General features: G+C 38.9%; 1 protein-coding gene across 7 annotated transcripts in view; it reads right to left on the bottom strand.

The window, feature by feature from the left end:
• Window positions 1–22,968, bottom strand: part of EMB1135 (RING/FYVE/PHD zinc finger superfamily protein) — a 286,460-nt gene that overhangs the window by 246,113 nt on the left and 17,379 nt on the right. For all 7 annotated transcript variants that reach the window (XM_089811317.1, XM_089811315.1, XM_089811319.1 and 4 more), the window contains exons 9-10: window positions 7,103–7,163; window positions 6,954–7,035 (exon numbers count right to left, since the gene is read on the bottom strand). In XM_089811317.1, the coding sequence (XP_089667443.1) occupies window positions 6,954–7,035; window positions 7,103–7,163 (143 nt within the window). The remainder of the gene's footprint in view (window positions 1–6,953; window positions 7,036–7,102; window positions 7,164–22,968) is intronic.

Below are 22,968 nucleotides of genomic sequence, written 5' to 3'. Positions count from 1 at the left end.
GTAGTACAAATTTGAAAGAAAAGTGAATAGAAAGAAGCATTTGGATTCTAAGCTATGACTGTGATTTGTCTCTATTGTTTTCATTCGTGTTATTATTGTATGTTTAAATATAGCATAGTGAATATAAGAAACAATTGGAGCCGAAGTTGTGACTAGGAGCAATTGTGGTAATATATAGACTAGAACTTGTGACTGTAGCTTATATTAGTGTCTCAAATTCACAAAGATAGTTATAGAAATTCTCTACTTCTAGAAGTTTGTGTGCCTCAATGGTAGAGATTTTTCATATAGAATAGATAAAACTAGATGTAGATCTAAGCCGGTACACTCTCAATCAACCTATGAATTGGTGTTTGATATCGGTACCACTATTTCCACTTTTAGATAGAAGTGTAGTATAAGAGATCCAACTTGCCCATTACTTGCTCCACGAGTAAGTGGATTTTTTCCTTAAAGGAGGAAAGAATATTAGTAACACCATATAACGCATCTCTTTACTTCTTGCTTACCTTAAGTTAATCCAAGGGACGATGAGAAGGGGGAGTCTTCCCTTAAAGGTAGGAGAGACTCTGTCTTACATGTTGTGGCTAGTCTACCTATTTTGCGACTGAATTTGCATGAACTGTTGGTGACAAAATATCCACCCAACAATCACCTTAAAGAGTCAACCTAAATCTTATGAACACTTAAAAGCGACTCAACATTAATTCCACTAATATTGATCTGAAATTTTCAAAGTTTCTCACGAAACATCTGCAACAAGATCACTCGAAACAACAATTTATTACCACTGCAACCTCCTCAAAGAAAGTTGTTTTGGCCACATACTTTCACAAGGATAAAGGCAAATCTTAGCAATCTCAATCATCTTAACATAAGGGCTTTAATCAATCATAGGATGGTTGAAAGAAGAAGGTGAAGTGTAAGTATTGTCACATATATGGCCAGTTACACAAGGATTGCTGCAATAGGTTGGCTTCTAAATAGCAAAAGCAAGGAGGGTCTTAGCCTAAAGCCTATATTGCTGAGCACATAGAGCAAAAAGAGTCTACCTTTTACGCCCTCATAGCTAAAAGAGTTGTAAACCATGTAAAATCTTCTGCCTGGTATATAAATTTGGTGCTTCTCGACATTTCACTCACAAACATGATAGGTTTACAAATTTTTCTTCCTTTATTGATTCAATTATATTTGGAGGTGAAAAGTATACTATTGTCAACAAGGGCAATGTTTAGATACAATCTGGTAGAAGGAATCCTATTATCCTCAATGTATACGATGTTCCTGGCAAGGAAGTAAACCTACTCTCAGTAAGTCAGATCATGTGGAATCCTCCTAAACTTGATGTGATATCCAGTACACATAAGTGCTCAATTGTTGATTCTGAAACACACACTACTAAAGATGTTAGCATTGAGGATCATGGTCTATACAAACTTGTGGAGCATGCCTTTACAAAGAAATCATCCTCTATCAATAGTCTCTAGTATCAATAATATGGTCACCTGAACATTCATTGTCTTGCTCAACTTGTTCAGGATGATTTAGTACTTGGCCTACCTGAAAATCAAACTTAGAATCAGCAAGTTTGTGGAGCTTGTCAAGTTGGAGAGTAGCACAAGATGCCATTCAAAGATGGTGACTCATGGCGAGCCTCTAAGGTAGGTACTACAATTGGTCCATGTTGATGTATGTGATCCAATGAAAACTCATTGTTACTGGGTGTAGGTATTTCATACCTTTTCTTGATGATTTCACTAGAACAATCTCTGAAGTTTCATAGAAAGAAAGCAAATGTGTTTACTATATTTCAGAAATTTAAGGCCTTGGTAGAAAGAGTCAAGTTGTTCTATTTTATCTTTTAGCTCTAGTAATGGGGGGTAGTTATGTTCTACTACTTTCTCCACTTTCTATGGTACACATGGCATATAATGTTAATTAGCCACACCATACAACCCTCAACAAAATGGTATTGTAGAGTGTTGAAACCACAAATGCAGTTAAGGAGAAGACTCCTCCGGAAGCTTGGATTGATTGCAAACCTAGAATCAACCAGTTGAAATTTTTAGCTCTTTATCCTATCTATCAATTCTAGATGCTCAGCACTCCAAGTTGGATTCCATGAGTCAAAAGCTCTTGTTTACAGGATATAGTTACAACCATAAAGCCTACCAGCTGATTGATGTAGACATTGATCCTCTTGTCATTAGTCACAATGTTGTCTTTGATGAAGAACGAGAACCATTTCAGCCTTCCTCTTTTGAGCAGAATTTTAAGGATCAACCTTTCAAGGGCTCTGACTTGGGTGTCCATCTTTTGCTAGGGCCACCAAATGGGAGGGATGATGCAGAATCTCAATTTGATGATGTTAATCTTTCACTTGTTCCTAATCCTCTTCCTCCTCCAACTTCATTTATTACTCCATCTAATATTGGCACATCTACACCGGCATAAATGGTGGCATTAAGACCATCAGTGATCTTTGTCCTAATAACCTCATTGAGGGTAGATCTTCTAGAAATAAGGGCAAGCAACCAAATATAGTTAACTTTTCTCTCATGACAAACCTTCATTGTGCTTATGAGCCTCAAACATCCAAAGAGGCGAAAGGGATTCTAAAGTGGCAATAGACTAAGGATGCAAAACACCAAAGTCTCATGAAGAATAGCACCTAGGTTCTCTTTGATCTTCCTCCAAGGAAGAAGTTTGTTCGCTGCGAATGGGTGTACCAGGTCAAGTATCATGCAAATGGTGTCTTAGATAAATACAGGGCTAAATTAGTTGCTTGAGGGTTCACAGAGTAGGAGGGTTTTGATTATGAGGAGACTTTTCTCCTACTACCAAGATGAGTATAATCTGTATTGTTCTCGCCATTGCACCTCAGTTTAGATCAGATGGATGTTAAGAATGTCTTCCTCAATGGTGAGTTGCACGAAGAAGTCTACATGATGCAAACTCTTGGTTTCCAGGTTAGTGGCAAAGATCACCAAGTATGTCAACTCAAGAGAGCACTTTATGATCACCAAGTATGTCAACTCAAGAAAGCACTTTATGGACTCATACAAGCCCCTCGAATGTGGTACAAAAAGACTGATAGTACTCAATTGCTCATGGTTTCCAGTGTTGCCCTTCTGACAATAATTTGTATAGCAAAAGGTCTGGTGATGATATTCTCTTTCTTGTTGTCTATGTGGATGACTTGATCATTATTGGCAGTTCAACACATTCGATTGCAAAAATCAAAAAGAACCTGTGCAACGATTTTGGTATGACAAATTTAGGGCTTCTCCATTCTTGTTTAGGTGTTCAGGTTTAGCAAACTGATGATAGCATCTTTATTTCTCAATCTAGGTATGCCAAGAACTTGCTTGATAGGTCTCATATGCAAGATTATAAGCCTACTTCCACACCTATGGAGAAAGGACTGAAGTTGTCAAACAAACCTGCTTCTTCTCATATTAGCAGTCTCATCTATCTCACTGCCACTAGACCTAATCTCAGTTTTGTGGTGAGCTACATTTCACACTTCATGATAGCCCCCAAGGTTGATCATTGAGTAGCAGTGTAGCCTGTGCTACGTTATGTAAAGGGTACCTTTGATTATGAATTTCTTTACACTAGGAGTCATGATTCCAAACTAAGTCGGTTCACAAATTCAAATTGGGCAATCACTTGGATGAGTAAGAAGTCGCATGCAATTTCACTCTCCTCTACAGATGCAGAGTATCGAGGAGTTGTTAGGGCATCTTGTAAGGCAGTTTTAACCTCGTTGGATGCTTGTGAATATGCATTTATCTCTTGTAAGCCCAATTCCCTTGCTCTTTGGTAATCAAGGAATTCTCAAACTTGCCAAGAACAGTGAAAATCTCAAGAGCAACTTAATAACATCACATAAAAGCATTCAACACATGAAGCCATCCACAAGATTGATACTAAGATTTTGATATCGCGAAACCTCAACTTGGGTAAAAAAAGTGGTGGGGATTAGTACCCACAAATTTTGAACTCTTCTGAAGTACATCATATGAGGAGCTTAACCCTAATAGGAGTTACAAAGACACTGTTAGGTGCCACCCTGTTAGGGTATTTACCTATAGCCCTATTACGAGCTTTACCCCAGCCTTGTTAGGAGTAGCCTAGTTAAAGGACTTTAAGTTTAAACACTAATTAAACTGCCACCCTTTTAAAGTATTTACAACAAAGGACATGTTAGGATCCACCTAGTTAAGGGATTTTCACTGTTGTAACTATTAGGGAACAACTGGAAAGAATGATCTTTGTAACAGCATTTCCTGATCTTTGTAATAGCGCTTTCTTTGCTTGATCAAATCCACTAAAGCTCAAACACACTGCACAACACAATTAACTTCTTCCTGGCTGGATCGCACTTGCACTTCTTCACCGCACTTGCTCGACCATGATCAACAACAACGGCAGATTGTTCAACTTTTACCACCATATATTGGACTTTCAAGTCCACCACCTTATTCAAGCCCTAGAATCTGAAATCAATGCGTATTTCAAATATCCCACTCAAATCTAACCATCATAAGACAAATCTTAAACCACAAACCACAATTGCATGATCGCACCAACACTTGTTTCCTCTAGAATCTTCTCCATACCTTGTCATCGAACAATGTGATGCCAGATCATCACCTCCAATTTTGCATCCACATCACCCAATTGTGACTGACTTGTCTAGATTCATCGCAACCTTAATACTGGTCACTAATCATCAATTTACTGACTATTACTCAAGAACTCATTTCTCTTTAACTTGTTCGCCAACCATGTAATTGCTTTACCGATCACCTTTCCATTATGTCACAGCTTCACCGATCATACTAACGAGTTGTGGTCGTAACTGTATTATCGCCTTGAGATCGCTCTACTTCACTTCTTATAGATTTAACAAACAAATCAAATCACCCACCTCTATGTCACTAATTGTTCTAGCAGTTGCATTGTCAATTCACTCGGCCATCCTTTTCTTCACTTCAATAGTAGTGGTCATAACATGGACATTCATAGACATTCCCAATGCTCTCTTAATAATCACAACCACTAAAACTCATTGCAACACTTTGCTCATCATGCTTATGCTAAGAAACATACTAGGAACACTAGGTCAATAGTTGACATCAATGACAACACAATAACTGATCATCATGCAATCAAATTTGTACCATGACACTACTAACATCACCAATCATCACAACATCTATTATGCCAACACAGTCTTCCATGAAAGAACCAAACAAGTGGACTTTCATTGTCATTACATTTGGCTATTGTTTAAAGACGGGACAATCCACTTACAATATGTTCCAATAGTAGATAAGATTGCAAACGTTCTCACCAAGCCTCTTGGTCCAGATAACTTTTTCAATTTTGGGGGTGGCTTGGTCTCGTCCACAGATTAACCACTGAGGGAGGGTATTAGAATATTATTATTTCATTACTTAAACGGTCATCTTTTGTATATAACATAATTTAGATAGATAAGATCATTTCTACGATCTTCTTTAGTTTCTTATTCGAAACTTCTTTATTTTGTACATTCGTAAAATTCTTTATAATGATCTCTTCGGTCATTTGTTAATATAACTAATATTTTACCAATTAGTGTAATATTACCTGTTGAACTTTATAGTCCACTTTAAATATCACTTTTATAAATAACTAATACAACTTGTCCTAGTTTCACTTTTTGAGAATTAAACTATTAATTATTTAATATCTTAATTACTTCCAGTTATGGGAAAACACTCAACAAGCAAAAACTACTCTTGGAAGGCAACAACAAACCCATGAATACAATGCCATAGTCAAAACTCCAAACCAACAAGGATATCACTATACAAGAGCATTGGAGTTCCTTGGGAATTTCAAAAAGGCCAAAAGAGGGACATTACATTTGCCCACATTTTAGGACCTAACATCATAAAAAATACAATCCATTACTTCCTCACTTAGTTATGGCAGTAGATTACACCTCTTCACATAATGATTATTTAGGTATGTTTGATGTACCAACACATACAAATACCACACGTTGATTGGTACATAATCCTTTTTTCAATTATATCATTTGGTATATAGGCATGCTTTGAAGTTTTGCAAATGGCATATGTACCAACCAAAGATAAGAAGCAACACACTTTGACACAAATACTACTCATGTAAGGCAATGTGTTAAGCGAATTTTACTCACAACCATACACTCTGTCAGTCTAATAGTTATTGTCCACATATTCTTACTATTAAGTTAATATACAAAAAAAAATTCTTAAATGCACAAGCATAACATTCCAATATCTAGAAATTTAATATGTCATTCTGCAAAATCATTGGAGTTCCTTGGGAGTTAATATGTCACCCTGCAAGAGTGTTGGAGATCCTTGGGAATTTCAAAAAGTCTAAAACAGGGGCATTGCCTTTACCTACATTTTAGGACCTAAAATCATAAAGAATACACTCCATTACTTCCTCACTTAGTTATGGCAGTAGATTACACCTCTTGGCATAATGATTATTTAGGTATGCTTGATGTGCCAGCACGTACAAATATCAGAAAATGATTGGTACATAATACTTTTTTCAATTATGTCATTTGGTAAATAGGCATACTTTGAAGTTTTATAGGAATGGCATACATACCAAGAAAAATGTAAGAAGGCACATACTTTGACACAAATGCTACTCGTGCAAGGCAATGTGTTAAGCAAAATGTGTTCACAACTATACACTCGGTCAGTCTATTAGTTATTGTCCAGACATTACTAATAAAATAATATACAAAAAAAATCTCAAAACAATTCTTAAATGCACAAGCATTACATTCCAATATCTAGAAAATCAATGATTTCAAAATCCTACTTATAGCACTAAAATTTCACACAACATTTTTTCAAAGCCAACATCATGTAATTGTGTCAATTGTGACTTACCATCATGCTAGCATTCAAAGGTATTTCCACCACCTCAAACTCTGCCCCTCGAAAGCTTAATGTCCGACAAACATACATGCCCCTATAAGAGTACCAATGTTACATTTGATCATGGAAGTCAGAACTGTAAATCTGTTAACATTTCTTACCTAGCCTTCATATCCATTGCAACAAGCTCAAGAGCTCCAACTCCTCTTTTCTCAAGTGCCCCTACATATCCAATGCACATGATCAAAAATGACGGATATGATAATTTTCTCATATCAGTTCAATACCTAGTGTGAATATATTCTAATATAAACTAAAAAAACATGATGGTAATACAAATACCTATACCTAAGCCAAGGTTCTCAATGTTCATCATTTCAGTCATACTAACCACCTTTAAAAAATGCACTAGAACTTGAAAACTAAAAGATTTAGTTTGATTTCTCTCTCCTTAAAAGCACACCCCAACGTGCAAATTCTTGTGCAAGACTCTCACCTATGTTCAACTCCTGTTTTAGGTTATAAACATGTATGTAATTCGAACTTAAAGAGCTAAAACTTCTCTTTTGGATGGTATTCAGGCCCCAGTGCATATATATGTCATCCCTAAAATATTCTTCTGATGCATTTATCCAAGCATATAACAAATATAATTGGAATTCCAAGATTTAAACTAGAATAAATGGAATTACATATGAGTGGAAAATGATTGCGTTCTAAAGACAAGTGCTTTCATTGAGGCCAAATATGCTAATCCTGAAAACTAATGTTCTGTTGATTTTCAGTTATACTTTCAAAATTCCTTGATATACTATTTAAAGGGGAAACAAATCTCCTTGGAAGTTCTACAGAAATCTATCACAGCATGAGTGGCTAATTCGCTATGAGAACAAGACTGTATTTGTCCTTTCTCTAAGAATAATGAAGCTATTCGCTACATGTTTGGGTTCAGAACAGGCATTTGATATTCACCACCTAACTTGGCTTCAATGTCAACAATTTGAAGATGCATATATACAAGATAACCTAGACAGTAGGAAACCTCCAATACATTTACAGGATTGTCCTCCCTCTTCAACTCCATCTGTATGCAAAACTCAATTAGATTCAACTGCTACTCTCAACTAATACCAAGTGCATAAAGGGTTGCCTTTGCATTCACCGTAGTTGTTTGTAAGAAATTAACCAAGTATATGGCAAATTTTCATGTTAACTGCAAAAATAAAGTAAATAATATTCCAATTATGAAAGAATCCACGTACCTATCTCAATTTAAGAATCAAAAATTTTGTTTGCATCTTTCAATTTTTAGGCATAACCCAACCCCTACAACTTTTATAAATCTCTATATAGAAATATTTTCCATCTAATTAGTAATCAAATGACTCAGCAGGTGTTCTATCAAGGACCCCTGAATTGAAAGTACAGCTCCCTTACGTGAAAAGATTTGCAATGAATATTGTTTTTAGTAGATCAGCAAGTTTAGAGGTGTGCTCTTAACCAAAGAGCAGAAGAGGTATAACCAGATTGTGCAACACTTCAAGCAATCCAGGCAGATTTAAGATGATGACTCACAACCTCCACAGCTATGAATGCATGAGACATTTTTAAGCTCTTCTAACACCTAAGATGCAGTCTATTCTATCTATCAAAAATGCAAGACTACCAACTGATGCATACTGCATAAGAAGAGAAAATGTGATTAATTAAACAATACCCAAATTGCCCAAGGTATTGAGATTTCACAATAACCATTTGCTTCCCACTCAGCACTTTACATTAACCAAATCCCAAACTTCTCATACAGCAATGAAAATGCACATGAAATTAGCTTGCATAGAATAGGGGAAATGAGAAAATACTGTGAATGATGATATGTCATATAACCACTGAAAGGAAAGCAACAAAACCCAGTTTATTTCAATCCCACAGCTTTCATTAACAACACATTTCATTCCAAAGACTATGCTGGAGCTAAGACAAAACTAACATGAACGACAAAATCAAAATGTAGACGCAGAGTCTCACACAGTAGTCCCAGCTACAAGGGTTCGCCCACATAATAATTTGCTGATCTTATTCACTTCTCAAAAAGTCATATTTATAGTCCCTTTACAACTGGCCAGTTACATTTCATGATTACCACACAGAGCATCTTTGAACAGATGTATTTTAAAATAGGATTGATTGGTCAATCATCCGTTACAAAGCCTCAGCCTATGAGGAGAATGCCATATATGGCTACAATATCAAAAAGAGAGAGAGAGAGAGGGTGACACTTGTCACATCTTGTAGGGAGAATGTAATACTTTTGACAAAGCATCAATTTTTCTTTGGAGTTACGGATTTAGCTCTGTAGGCCTTCATTGCATCAGTTAAATTCTTCAGCTCCAAGACACTTCAAATGAGGATATTGTCAACTTCAATCACCCAATAGTCATGCAATTCTGTCAGTTCTTCAACACTGGAGATCCTCGATTGGAGCATCTCTGTTGCACGCTTCAAAACAGAATCCACTGCTGTGAGTTTCGAAATCTTTGCCACTTGGAAGTTTGTCAGGTCAGTAGCATCTTCAATGAATGCCAGCAACTTGTCTTCATTCCTTCAATATCTACCAACTGGCCATTGTTGGTGACATATGATTCAGTGTGCAAAACCTTTAAGTATTCAAATATCTTATCCATTGCTTTCTTCACTAAATCATAGACACATTTTAGTTCATGCTCAAACTTCACTGAACTCTCAATTTTGAATTCCAACGACTGCTTCCAATGAAGCAATAGTTCTTAGCCTGACTTAAGTATTCCATGGGTCACAGCAACATTTGTCTTCATGTCAATCAGCTCTTTTAACAGGGCTAATTGCTCTGTTAGGCTTTCGGATTCATTCTTCATTGAGGTCTGGTGATTTGACACTGCTTCTCTCAATCTATTTGTGTCTAGCAACAAATTTCCAAGGTTCTCAATGAGAGGGGGACCTTGAGCCTTTAATCCATCTGTCCAGGCACGGCCAACTTGACCAAACTGCTTCTCTTGCTGTAGCTTGAGCAATAAATTCTTGTTCTCCTCTGCACTTGGGTCAAATGCGCATGTAGAGGTGTTTCCAAGTGCAGCTCTAATGTAATCCATTAATTCTCTATTTGAGGCTTTTAGTACCTATTTCTCTAACCTTAACTCCTCCAATTTGTCTTCAATCTTTACATTTGTTGATTTCCAAATGTTGACCATAGAATCATGCACTAGAATGACCATGTCAACCGTTCAGATCTAAAAATCATTAGGAGTTAACTCAAGAGATTTTCCTTCCTTCTAAGGTTCTACATTCTCCACTAGCATGTGACCAGTAGAAGAATTTGTTGCCAATGCTGCTTGGGTCTTCTGCTTGTTCACCTTCTTTGATACTGGCTGAGATTGAGTTGCCTATACAATGAGGTCTTTAAATGCAGCACTTTCCTCACACCTCCTCTTCTTTCTATCGATAGTCTCTTCCAACCAAGACTCGGTTGAGACGACATTGAGTGTTGATTGCAGGGTTGTAGGATCAAAGAGCTTCGTTGCAACTGCAAGTGCCACCTTGCTTTGGCTAGCAAATGGAAAGGCAATTGCTTTAGTAACAAAGAGGGCTAGAGTATCATCTTGCTGAGATGCTTCCTGCTCTTGACAATCCAAAGGGTTATTGTCACCATCAAGGTTGATGACTAGCATAGGGGAGGTGTCCTTGACTACAGATTTCTCCTTCTCCTTTTCTTTGTCTTTCTCTGGCTCTTTATCTCCAATTTTTCCAGTATCTGGCATAGATCCTCCTCTACAAGTTGGAGGGACTTGTACATTCTTCTTAAGAGGTTGGTCTCCCCCTCCACCAACAGATTGTGCTGGTCCAACTAATGTTGATGTAGCAACAGTAGTGGAAGTAGCAACTAATGATTGGGTTGTTCCGGGTGCTACTCCACTAGCAGAATTTGCGGCTCCAGTTCTCTTTCTTCTCATTCTAGTCCACTCTACCCATTTTTTTGTCCTCTTGATGATACCACCCATGAGTACCTCCATTGTATCAATAACAAGACCATCAAGTGGGATTGACACTATAGGAGTGTCCTTGATTTGCTCGTAAGTTGAGGGCCTCATATAAGAGCCATCATCTGTGAGATCACTAACATCAACAATGTCATTATATAACTTTATCTCATCAAGAGACAAGCTAGAACAGTACCTCTCTCTGGTTTGGTACTCATTATGACATCCGGCCCAATAATCTTCAATATTCAAAACATGCCTATAAACATAACCAAGCTTCAAATGATCTTTGACAAACCTAACAGGATCATACTAGGGTCTTATAACTTCTTAATCGATCAACTTAATTCTATTCTCAAAGGCTTTGACCAAATTCCAAGCATCAAACCTTGAGGCACAAGAATAAGGTCCTACCACAATTGGATATGGAATCCCGACTATCTTTTTTCACATTAGAACATAAGGTGTTCACTTCCAATATTTGTCTACATAACTCAACAAGAACTACCTTATCTTTGAGATATCTGGGGAGTCTCTTTGAGAAGCCATCCAATGCACCAATCCTCGGGTAGGAGAAAGATGGAAATTGAATGAAGCAGCATCCGAATTGGCTAACTGCTGATATAGCTTCTAGTGAACCTCCATTTAGGGCACCCTTGCAATTCCCGACATAGCCTCATTGTGAAGGCATCATTAACCCTTATGTATTCTTCAAAGCTCTTCTGCAATTGTAGGTGAGGATAGAATTCACATACCTTGGTGTTCTCATCAGAGTCTTCAATATAGGGAAGACCAAGCCATAGATGATGTGTGGCTAAGGCATATATTAAATATGATGACATAAAGAACTACTTAAACACCTTCGCCGAATTTAACCAAGAGGCAAGCTCTTCACATATGATTTGAGCCCAGTCAATCTGTAGTCCTGCAGCACAGATGGCCTGAACCAAGTAAGAGTGGTGCTCAATGAAATCCAGGATCTCTTTCTTACCTTTTAATCTCAGCAATAGAGCCAAGATATCCACGATTTCCTTCTTTAGATTGGTTCCAAAGGGAGTCCTCAGCATTTTGCTCTATTTCCCTCGAGGAGTCTAAAACCATGTTTTCTGCATATCTTTTCTCCTCAGAGTCTTCTTCTCATTAAACTTTGATGCAGATAATGAAAAATCAGTGTCACAATACTCCTCCTTTACTGGAATTCCGAAGGCAGACTGCATCAACTCCTTGTTCACAAAAAGCATAATAGATTGGTCGGGCAACAAAATTTGCTTTATCTCTGGATTATATCTATTAATGCATTCCTTCACCAACTCTAGTGCTTGCAGCCATGGGGAAACCGCCAACTTCAACCAATCCACTTTCTTTCAATTTCTGTGTGATTAGATGGATGGGTTGGGTGTTTAGTCTTCTATGCAGATCACCTAGGTCAAAAAACTTGGAAGAAGTATCAAAAAGGTTCTTTAACTCGCTCTCTAATCCAACCAAACAATCATACCCAGTAGTTTTGACTACCATTCTCTTATAATTTCACACAAAGAAGGCAATCACTTAAATAAAATGGCCGTTACAAAATGAGGAACTCCGTTTGGCAGAAATTCGGTCATACAGATTCGGAAATTCGAATGTTGGCACCACACAAACGAAGTAACTCCTAACCAATAGTTATAACGGTCAGATTTGCAACAAATCAGGCAGATTAACGGCTCTTTAAATTATTTTACTTCTACCCATATGATAGCCCATAAATCTGACTAACATAAAGCTTACTTTAATCTCCTGTAGTAGTGAGATCATTTCCTTTCCAAATCCTTTTAGCTTAAGCTTACTAAAAGACACTCTTTTAACTTTGAAATCCAGCACAAGGGCTTGCACTATAATTCTTTAAGTGCAAGGAAGGAGGCATTATCTTGTTTTTCCATAAGCTTGCCCTTACCTTTTATTTCCTTTGATTCGGGAGCGCATCGTGAGGACTACTTCTTGTATGCCTTGAATACTTTACCGCTTCGTTTTCTGCATAAGGCTTTTCTTCTTTGTTTTATCACTTAACTTGGAGAAGCCGCGAAATGAACTTTCCACCTTAAGCAATTGGAGGATCAGTCCCTTGTATCAAGTTTGCACAATCAATGATCCATGTATCATTCTTACAAACATGTGAGATAAGTGTCATTTTATCATTCTCATCATCCCATTCATCCTTGATAGCAATATACACCATTTCATCTTCTTCACTACTATCAAAATCTTTAGCAATGTAACAAGATTTCTTACCTTTATCCTTGTAGTCCTTGTAGCTTTTGAAATCCTTCTTGCCTTTGTGTTTGTCATGTTTCTTTTCTTCTTTGCTTTCTCTGTTTGGACAACTTGCAGCAATGTGACCAAAGAAAAACAAATCAAAGGAATTTTACCCTTGTACTTTCCTTTGCCCTTGGGAAATCTTCTTGCAAGTAATGCTTCAATCACTTCAAGATCTTCATCAGAACCATCTTCATTCTCACTATCAAATTGCCTTTTAGATTTTGCAGCTTTCTTTTTAAGTGATAGCTTGGCTTGAAATGCAGATTCAAGGTTGCTAGTATTAGGAACATAATTGTCATAGTTATCTAACTCAAATGTTGCCAACCTTCCCACTACTGCATCCAATGTTATATCATTCTTGGGATTGCATCTCATCTCTTGAATTGCTGAAACTCTAATTGCATATAAAGGAAGAAGTGTTCTGAGAAACTTGCTTGCCACTGTCTCATCTTCTATCTTTCCTCTTGAGGCTTTGATTGAACTGTAATGTTCTAGTTCTCTTTTATGATCAAATGAATGGATGAAATGGTTTACTTGTATGGAAGAGTACGGATGATGAATGATATGGATACAAATCTACTTAGGAAAGTCCGTACGGACGGCCACAGGAGGCTGTACCGGATGCAAAAGAGGTTGAATGGATGAAATGGTTTACTTGTATGGAAGAGTACGGATGATGAATGCTATGGATACAAATCTACTTAGGAAAGTCCGTACGGACGGCCACAGGAGGCTGTACCGGATGCGAAAGAGGTCGTACAGATGCCAGGAAGGCCGTACAGTAGTCTAGGCTATGCCACCCGATGGAGAAGTGATAGTATGGGAGGAATACTTGGTAGTACAGTGTCAAGAGAGAGTCGTACGGTGGAAGGGATGGTCGTACGGTGGGACAGACCAAGGTGGTTGTACAGCAAACCGTACGGTGGGTGATAGGGGAGGGAGTAAAGAAGGTAAGGGGTGAGGAGAAAGGCCATACAATGGCAAAAAGGGCATAAGCCGTACAATGCAAAGTTAAATGATATGGATGGCGGAGGGATGAGGGTCATACGGTCAAGGTATGAGCAGTACGAAAAATGACAGGAAGCCACACAGATAGGTATCGGGGACCAAAACGGAATACACCCTTGTTCATACACAAACACAATAGATCCTGATGAAAAACACACAATAATAGAGATTTGAATGCGAATAATAATTGCCAGAAGATAATACTATGATTTGCCAGATTTGAGCGAAGTATTACATGTAACAATGGAATAGGGTGAGGGCTGAATCCCACCGAAACCGCACGAGCCAAATAGGGAAGATCTTTCACTTTCGAAATGACAAACAATCCCAAACTCCAACACGAATTCGCAGTACAGAGAAATTAATCCAAAAGCATACTAACTACAACCTACAAGCCGTGCTCAAATACCTGTCAGGAAACTTTTCGAGGGTGTACAAAGATAGCCGATGGTGACACAAACTACGGAAACAAAAGTAAAAATGGGTCCAAAAGATATTAAATTAATCGGCCCATTACAAAAGTTTGATTTATTATTTATTTTATAACGGGAACATTACAGTCCTCCCGTCCCAAATTTTGCTTGTTCTCAAGCAAATGCAACATCGGGTGTTGGAGAATGTGCTCGCCCTCCCACGTCGCGTCATCCAACGATAGGTGTCGCCAGCGTACCGAGTATTCCTTCATAGTGCAATTTCGTAGGGCCCTCTCACGTATTTCGAGGATCTCAGTATGTTCCAAAATGAGCTTTCCTTCTTCATTGAGTGGAGGAAGGTCAGTAGCATCTGTGACATTTTGCCCTATGACTTTCTTCAAATAAGAGACATGGAAGACATTATGAATACAGCTACCCTCTGGAAGTTCCAACTCATAGGCAACTTCACCAATGCAGCAAGTTACACTATAGGGGCCATAGAATCAAGGTTTCAGTTTCTCCTTTCCCTTTTCCTTCAGTAAGGATTGTCGATATGGCTCTAGCCGGAGATAGACCAAATCCCCCACTTCGAAACTTCTCTCTATTTTGTGTCTGTCAGCATACATCTTCTATTGATTTTGTGCCCTCTGTAGATTTTCCTTCAAGCATCTCAGAATGTCTTGTCCCTCTTGAAGCCAGTCCCTCGCCCTTGGTGCGCGACTGTCACCTAGCACTGTGTCGATGAAGGAAAGGGGTTCGTACCTGTACAGAGCTTTGAAGGGTGTCATTCCAATGGACATGTGGTACGTGGCATTGTAGCAATATTCTCCCAGATGGATCCATTTTACCCACACTCACTGTTGTGCCGAAACGTAGTTCCGAAGGTAGCCTTCGAGCCATTTGTTCACAATCTCTGTTTGTCCGTCTGTCTGCGAGTGGCAACTTGTGCTTGGTGATAGTTCTGTCCCTGCCATCTGAAACAGTTATGTCTAGAAGATAGTGATGAATCGTCCATCCTGATCACTGACAATCTTTCGGGGTAACCCGTGCAGATGAAAGACTTCTCTAAAGAACAGATCGGCAACTTGTGCAGCTTGAAGGTCAGAGGGGATGGCAAAGAAATGTGCATACTTTGTCAATCTATCAACCACCACGAAAATAAAATCCTTTCCGTTCACCTTGGGAAGCCTTGTTATGAAATCCATCGATATACTTTCCCACTTATGTTCGGGAATTGGCAAAGGTTGTAGCAGCCCGGCAAGTAAAGAATGTTCGAACTTGTTATGCTGACAGACCATACACTCTCTTACATACTACAACACGTCCCCTTTAAGTCCTTTCCATGAAAACCTCTCCCAAAGACTTCTGTAAATTTTGAGAAAACCCGGGTGTCCAGCTAGGGGTGAGTCGTGTACTTCCTTCAAGATTTTCTGCTTTAGTTTGGATTATGGCACCAAATATATCCGATTTTATAGTAGATGATGTCATCCACCACTCTGTACCGATCATCGTGGGTGTGGCCATCCATTATTTCACAGGCAAATGCATTTTTGGAATATTCCACTAACAGATGTGCCTTCCAGTCAACGGAAATCTGGTCTAGTGAGCAGATGGTGGGGCTCTGGGACAAGGCATCAGCAACTACATTGTTTTTCCCTTTCACATTTCAATGTCAAAATCAAAAGCTTGAACCTTGCTTACCCATTTTTGTTGCCATTCATTCAAGTCTCGTTGCTCTAGAAAATATCTCAGACTGTTGTGATCCGTACAGACGACAAACTTGGCACCCACCAGAGAATGTCGAAACTTGGTTAATGCATGAACGATGGCCAACATTTCTTTGTCGTAGATAGAATATAGGCATTCTATTGGCGTAAGCTTCCTGCTCTCATAAGCGATGGGGTGTTTATCCTGCATCAGTACCACTCAAATGCCTTCCCCGGACACGTCGCACTCCAAAATTAACGGTCGAGTGAAATCAGGTAGTGCAAGTACGGGACAAGTGCTCATGGCCTCCTTCAACTTATCAAAGGTGAGTTGTACCTTCTCATTCCACTGGAAAGACCCCTTCTTTGTTAGATCCGTTAAGGGTGCACTGAGGTAAGAGAATCCTTTAACGAACCTCCTGTAGTAACTGCACAGTCCGAAAAATCCTCGCAAATCTGTGAGTGATTTTGGGAGAGGCTAGTCAAGGATAGCCTGAATCTTCTCCTGATGCACTTGAACTCTGTATTTACTGACAACACGCCTCAAGTACAATATTTTTGTCATACCAAATTCATATTTGGACTACTTGGCAAACAAGGATTGTTCCTCCATGATACTTAGAACTTCATTTAGATGCTTCAGGTGCTCCTCCCATGTCCTACTATAAATAAGAAGATCATCAAAGAATACCAATAAATACTTACGCAATTGCTTGTTGAAGATGTGGTTCATGCATGATTGAAATGTAGCAGGTGCATTGGTCAATCCGAACGGCATGACCAAAAACTCATAATGTCCGTAGTGACAACGGAAAGCTGTCTTCTCCACATCTTCTCTCATGCGGATCTGATGGTATCCGGAACGGAGATTTATTTTTGAAAAATAGACCACACCATGCAATTCATCCAACAGCTCATCTATCCTTGGAATGGGATATCTATTCTTTATTATTTTTTTGTTCAACGCGCAATAGTCCACACACATGTGCATCATCCCATCCTCCTTTTTGACTAATACCACAAATGATGCGAAAGGGTTAGAACTGGGACGGATCCATCCTTTCTCTTGCAATTCCTGAATCATCCTTTCGATCTCATCATTGAATTTCTTGGGGTGGCGGTACAGTGTGGTTATGACTGGCTTTGCTCCTGATTCCAACTCGATAGTGTGTTCAAACCCCCGATGAGGTGGTATGCCAAGAGGAATATCCATGAAAACTTTATCATGTCTACTTAAAACATCCTGAAGTTCATCATCCTGTGGAGGTGTTCGACACCCCTTTATAGGTTTCACCGAGATAAAACAATGCACAGCCCACGCAATGTCATCATGCAGAAAAATTGCCTCCATCCGATGTGCAGACAATTCCTTCAGACCTTCATTTGCCATTCCTCAAAGGACAACCTTCTTTCCGTCAACAACAAAAGTCAAGTCCATCCATTTGAAACTCTGAGTGTATTCATCAAGGGTATCCATCCCCTATATGCCAAGAATAACTTCCATGTCAGCCAGGTCTACTATGAAGAAGTCCTCAGTCACCGTGTGATTCGCCATTGTGATACTCAACTAAGGAACAAGGTGTGTGCAGGGCAGGAAAGTCCCTCCGGCAACCTTGACCTGAAAGCCTATGTGTGCTTCCATAGGTAGACTTCTTCATTTTACCAAAGATGAGTTTATGAAATTTAGAATAGCTCCACTATCCAACATCACCCTAACCCTTTGTCCTTGAAAGGTACCCTATACACAAAAAACTGTGCACCTCGGGCTACTAGCCAAGGCAATGGTTCCTTCACGTTGTACCTAAGCAGCAATCTCTCCATACGGTTTAAACTGATGTTGGTGTCATTGTGGGGTTGGTTATCTTTGGCCGGCATTTCTTCTTGTTTGTCCTCATCATTGGACACGACCTCAATGTAATGGATCTTCCCCTTTCTGAGGCATCAGTGGCCAGGCTCTCAAGGTCCCTTGCAATTGAAACACAATTTCTTCCTTCGAAGTCCCTGTCTGGTAGCTTCATCCAACGTCGGCTTCTTGGGCGGAGGTTTGTCCCTCGAAAATGTCAACGATTTAGAATGTGAGTATCTTCGAGAGGATGATGCCGATGATGATGCCATACTCCGTGCTTTATTGATTACTTCCGACAAGGTGGCAAGATTGAACCCTTTTACCCAACCTTTCAAAGATTCTGTCAGTCTGTCCATGAAGAGCACTACCCATCTTCTTTTGGAAATGCCTGTGATCAAAACAGAGAGTTTCTAAAATTCTAGAATGAACTGATCGACCGATTCAGTTTGTCTCAGTTATGCCAAATTTTTGAAATTGAGCTCCGAATCTTTACCATCAAATCATTCTATCAATCGAATTCCGCATAAGTATTTATTTGATCATGCTCTAATGTGATGGTGTCATGGTGCCACCATTCATGCGCAACTCCCTCCAAGTGTAGCGCGGCAAATTTGATTGCTCCTTCTGGCATAGGATTCAGCTGGAAGTAGGTGTCGGCTTTCATTACCCACGCTTGTGCAGATATGGAACCGGATCCATCAAATGGAGATAGATTTACCGTACTCAACTTTCTTCTAAGATCATTGTTAAAGTATCCTCTGTTTCCGCCTCCTGAATATCTCATTCTCAGATCTGCGTAATCTTTGTAGGATATATCTTCTTCAAGATTTGCATTCTTCCAGTCTTCTCTCAGTTGTTCCTGCATCTCTTCGAAGGTTGGTTGTCTCCCTCCATGTTGTGCCTTCGTTCGTGGTGGAAAAGTTGGCATGGAAGGTCAAGAGTGTGTTGGCTGAGGGTTTGATTTACCCGACACCGAGTCTGCCCTGGTCTCTGGATATTTTATTGTCCACCAACTTCTTGAGAGTTTCTTCCATGAGTCGCTGCGTATCAGTGATTTGTGCTTGATTCCTGGCAAGTTCCCTCAGTAGTGCCACAAATTCAGTAGCAGTCGGTTCCGACTTGGCAGCCATTCAATCAACAGAATGTGTCCTTCTCTTCCGAACTATAAACTCTCATTCACTGTCCACAAGCTGGCAGAATCGAAGCGCTCTAATACCACTGTAATGTTCCAGTCCTTTTTTATGATCAGATGAATGGATGAAATGATTTACTTGTGCGGAAGAGTACAGTTGATGAACGATATGGATACAAATCTGCTTAGGAAAGTCCGTACAAACGGCCATAGGAGGTCGTACGTGATGCAAAAGAGGTCGTACAGATGCCAAGAATGTCGTACAGCAGTCTAGTCTATGCCACTTGATGGAGAAGTGACCGTACGGGAGGAATACTTGGTCGTACAGTGTCAAGAGAGGGTCATACGGTGGAAGGGATGGTCGTACGGTGGGATAGACCAAGGTGACCGTACGGTGGGTGAAAGGGGAGGGAGTAAAGAAGGTAAGGGGTGAGGAAAAAGGTCATACAGTGGCAAAAAGGGCATAAGCTATACAATGCAGAGTTAAATGATATGGATGGCGGAGGGATGAGGGTCGTACGGTCAAGGTATGAGCAGTACGGAAAATGACAAGAAGCCACACGGATAGGTATCAGGGACCAAAACAGAATACACCCTTGTTCATACACAAAGACAATAGATCCTGATGAAAAACACACAATAATAGAGATTTGAATGCGAATAATAATTGCCAGCCAAAAGATAATGCTTTGATTTGCCAAATTCAAGCAAAGTATTACATGCAACGACAGAATAGGGTGAGGGCTAAATCCCACTGAAACTGCACAAGCCAAATAGGGAAGATCTTTCACTTCCGAAATGGTGAACAATCCCGAACTCCAATAGGAATTCGCAATACAAAGAAATTAATCCAAAAGCATACCAACTACAACCTACAAGCCGTGCTTAAATACCTATCGGGAAATTTTCTGAGGGTGTACAAAGATAGCCAACGGCGACACAAACTACAGAAACAAAAGTAAAAATGGGTCCAAGATATATTAAATCATTCGGCCCGTTACAAAAGTTTAATTTATTATTTATTTTATAACGGGAACATTACATGAACACACGCTGGCTTTGATTCTATCATTGTATTTTGCAATTTCTCATCTTCTCTCATCCTAATTTGATCAAATTGTCCTCTTAGACTTTCTGCTTTTGCTCTCCTTACATTATCATCACCTCCATAGATGGCTTTCAGCTTGATCCACATCTCATAAGTTGTACCACAATCTTTGGCCTCATCAAAGACAGCATAGTTGAGAGTTGAAGAAATATAAATCATCATGATGTTAAGACTCTTCTCTGTAATTTCTTCAACATTCATAGTTCCAATAGGTGCCACATACTTAGTGTTCAGATGCTTTAGACCTGAATCTCCAATTGTTGCCAAATGCAACTTCATAAGTTCCTGTCATGCATTGAAGTTATCTTTATTCAGCTTAGGAATGTCCCTTCTGTAAGACATCCTGATCTTTAGCTTAGGTCCTTGAAACCTTCTCTGCGAGCACCAACACTTTGATACCAATTGTTGGAAATATAAGAGGAGTAATTGAGAGGGGAGGGGTGAATCAGTTACCACAAAAAAAAATTCTCAGATCCCTTAGATGTCGATACAAAACAAAACAAAACTCTGCTGAAACTAAAAATACAGTTGTAACTCGGTTAGCGCTGATCACTCGGTAAGCGCTAAGAATTGTTGTAACTTAGTAAGTTCTGAAATATTAGTTCTTAATGTGATTAACCTTAATTTACTTAGTTGCAGAAACATAAAGCAAATAGCATGAACACATGACACCAGGATTTAATGTGGAAACCCAATTTAGGAAAAACCACCAATTGCAACTAGTTATTGTTTTTCACTCTTCTGAAGTGAGCCCTATTAGGAACCAACCCTATTAAAAGTTACGAAACACACTGTTAGGTGTGACCCTGTTAAAGGATTTAATCACCCTGTTAGGAGTGGCCTTGTTAGAGGTCTTTAGACACTTCAATTAGAAATGCCACCTTGTTAGAGGATTTGGCAAATAGCTATTAAGCTAACTCTGTTAAGAGATTTGATACACTGCTACAATTGTTAGAGAGTAACAATGATACGACCTAATTGTTGATGTAATTGTATTGCTGATTTCAGATCTCTGTTCTGGCTTGAATACTCGATTCTCCTGATCAGAATGTTCAATGCAGCTTGGTAAACTCAGTATACTCTGCTATTCTTCCAATTCGCTTCCTTGATTTATCTTTTCAATCCCATGCTTTATGCTTTCAAATCCACAACTTGACCTTATACTTATATCTTTTGCCTTGTCAAGTCGGCTTGAATACACCTTCAAATATTCAATATTCATTCCTTAAGTCAGCTAGACTTAACAAATAAATTCATCAAACTGAATATGCTGATTCAAGAAAATTCTCCGTTAGTCAACTCAGCTCGGTCACCACTAACTCAGAAAAGACTTTCTTCAAACTTCCTTCCATAACCGAGAGAGCTTGGTTAACACTGGTTCCGTGCCAACTTTCCTTTGGTGCCCGAGTGAACTCGGTAGACACTGTCTTCCTACAAACTTCCTTTGCTGCCCGAGTGAAGCTCAGCACATAGTGTCTCTGAACTTGGTTTACTCTGGAATGCTCGACAGACACTGGAAACTATCTTTATTGCCCAAGTGAGCTTGGTAGACACTGACTAGCAATGACTTGACATTTTGTGTAACATCAAAGACAATATACGATTGAACAATTATTTACAACAAAGAGAACATCAAAATTGATTGGAAATGAAATTGTCAGGTTAGCAAGAACAAAGTTTTATATTAAACAATGTGTATTAAACTGATACTCACATTTTTCCTTCGATGCCTACACTTTTTATCGTTCAGAATGCCGTGGATCATGACTTGAATGCAAATGTCATGTGTCATTGAAAACGCAATTGTCATTTATCTTTGAGAAATTAGAATGCAAGTTTTGTGTTTCATGAAAGACAAAAACCAATATTAAAAAAACTGTAATGAAGAGAAAAGCAGCGTCACAAAATGGCCCAATAAAGCAAAATTTGATTCCAACTCGCTTGGAAAGTTGAAAGGTTGGTCAAATTTGATTGACATTCAAACAAGGTCCCGTATTGCAACTTGGCAATGAATTACTCAGACAAAAAAAGATTTGAGACAGAATTTGCACTGAATTTGAATGTCAACCGAATTGACCTTCAAATTCCACGGTTGACTAGCGAATATGGTAACTCAGATTTAAACAAATAATTTCACGTAATATAGTTCAAATCAACCAGCAAAATACCTGAAAATACCCAAATGAAAATATAGCCTCAAAAATGTATATAGCTCCTAAATCTTCAAAACAATGAGAAAATCCAAAAGTAGTTACAGAAATTACAGCGAGATTGGATATGAGAAATATAAACCTGAAACACAATGTGAAATACCTGCACAATGTCTACAACCGACAATGGGTTTCCATACACTGTCTCCAAGCTCAAGGGTTTCTATCCTCAAACCGGCTGAAAGGCAACCTTCCAAATCCTCCAAGAAAAAATCAAAACATCAACCAAGCATAATGCAAATGAGTTCTCTTTCTTCTTTAAGCAGCACCTAGTGACTCTTCACAGTCCCTCCTTT

Source organism: Cupressus sempervirens, chromosome 11 (assembly GCF_028749045.1).
Source record: "Cupressus sempervirens isolate cs-2001-9-10 chromosome 11, ASM2874904v1, whole genome shotgun sequence".
NCBI classification, from domain to species: Eukaryota; Viridiplantae; Streptophyta; class Pinopsida; order Cupressales; family Cupressaceae; genus Cupressus; species Cupressus sempervirens.
The sequence above is the reverse complement of the archived record's forward strand: the minus strand, read 5'-3'. Positions and strand labels throughout refer to the sequence as shown.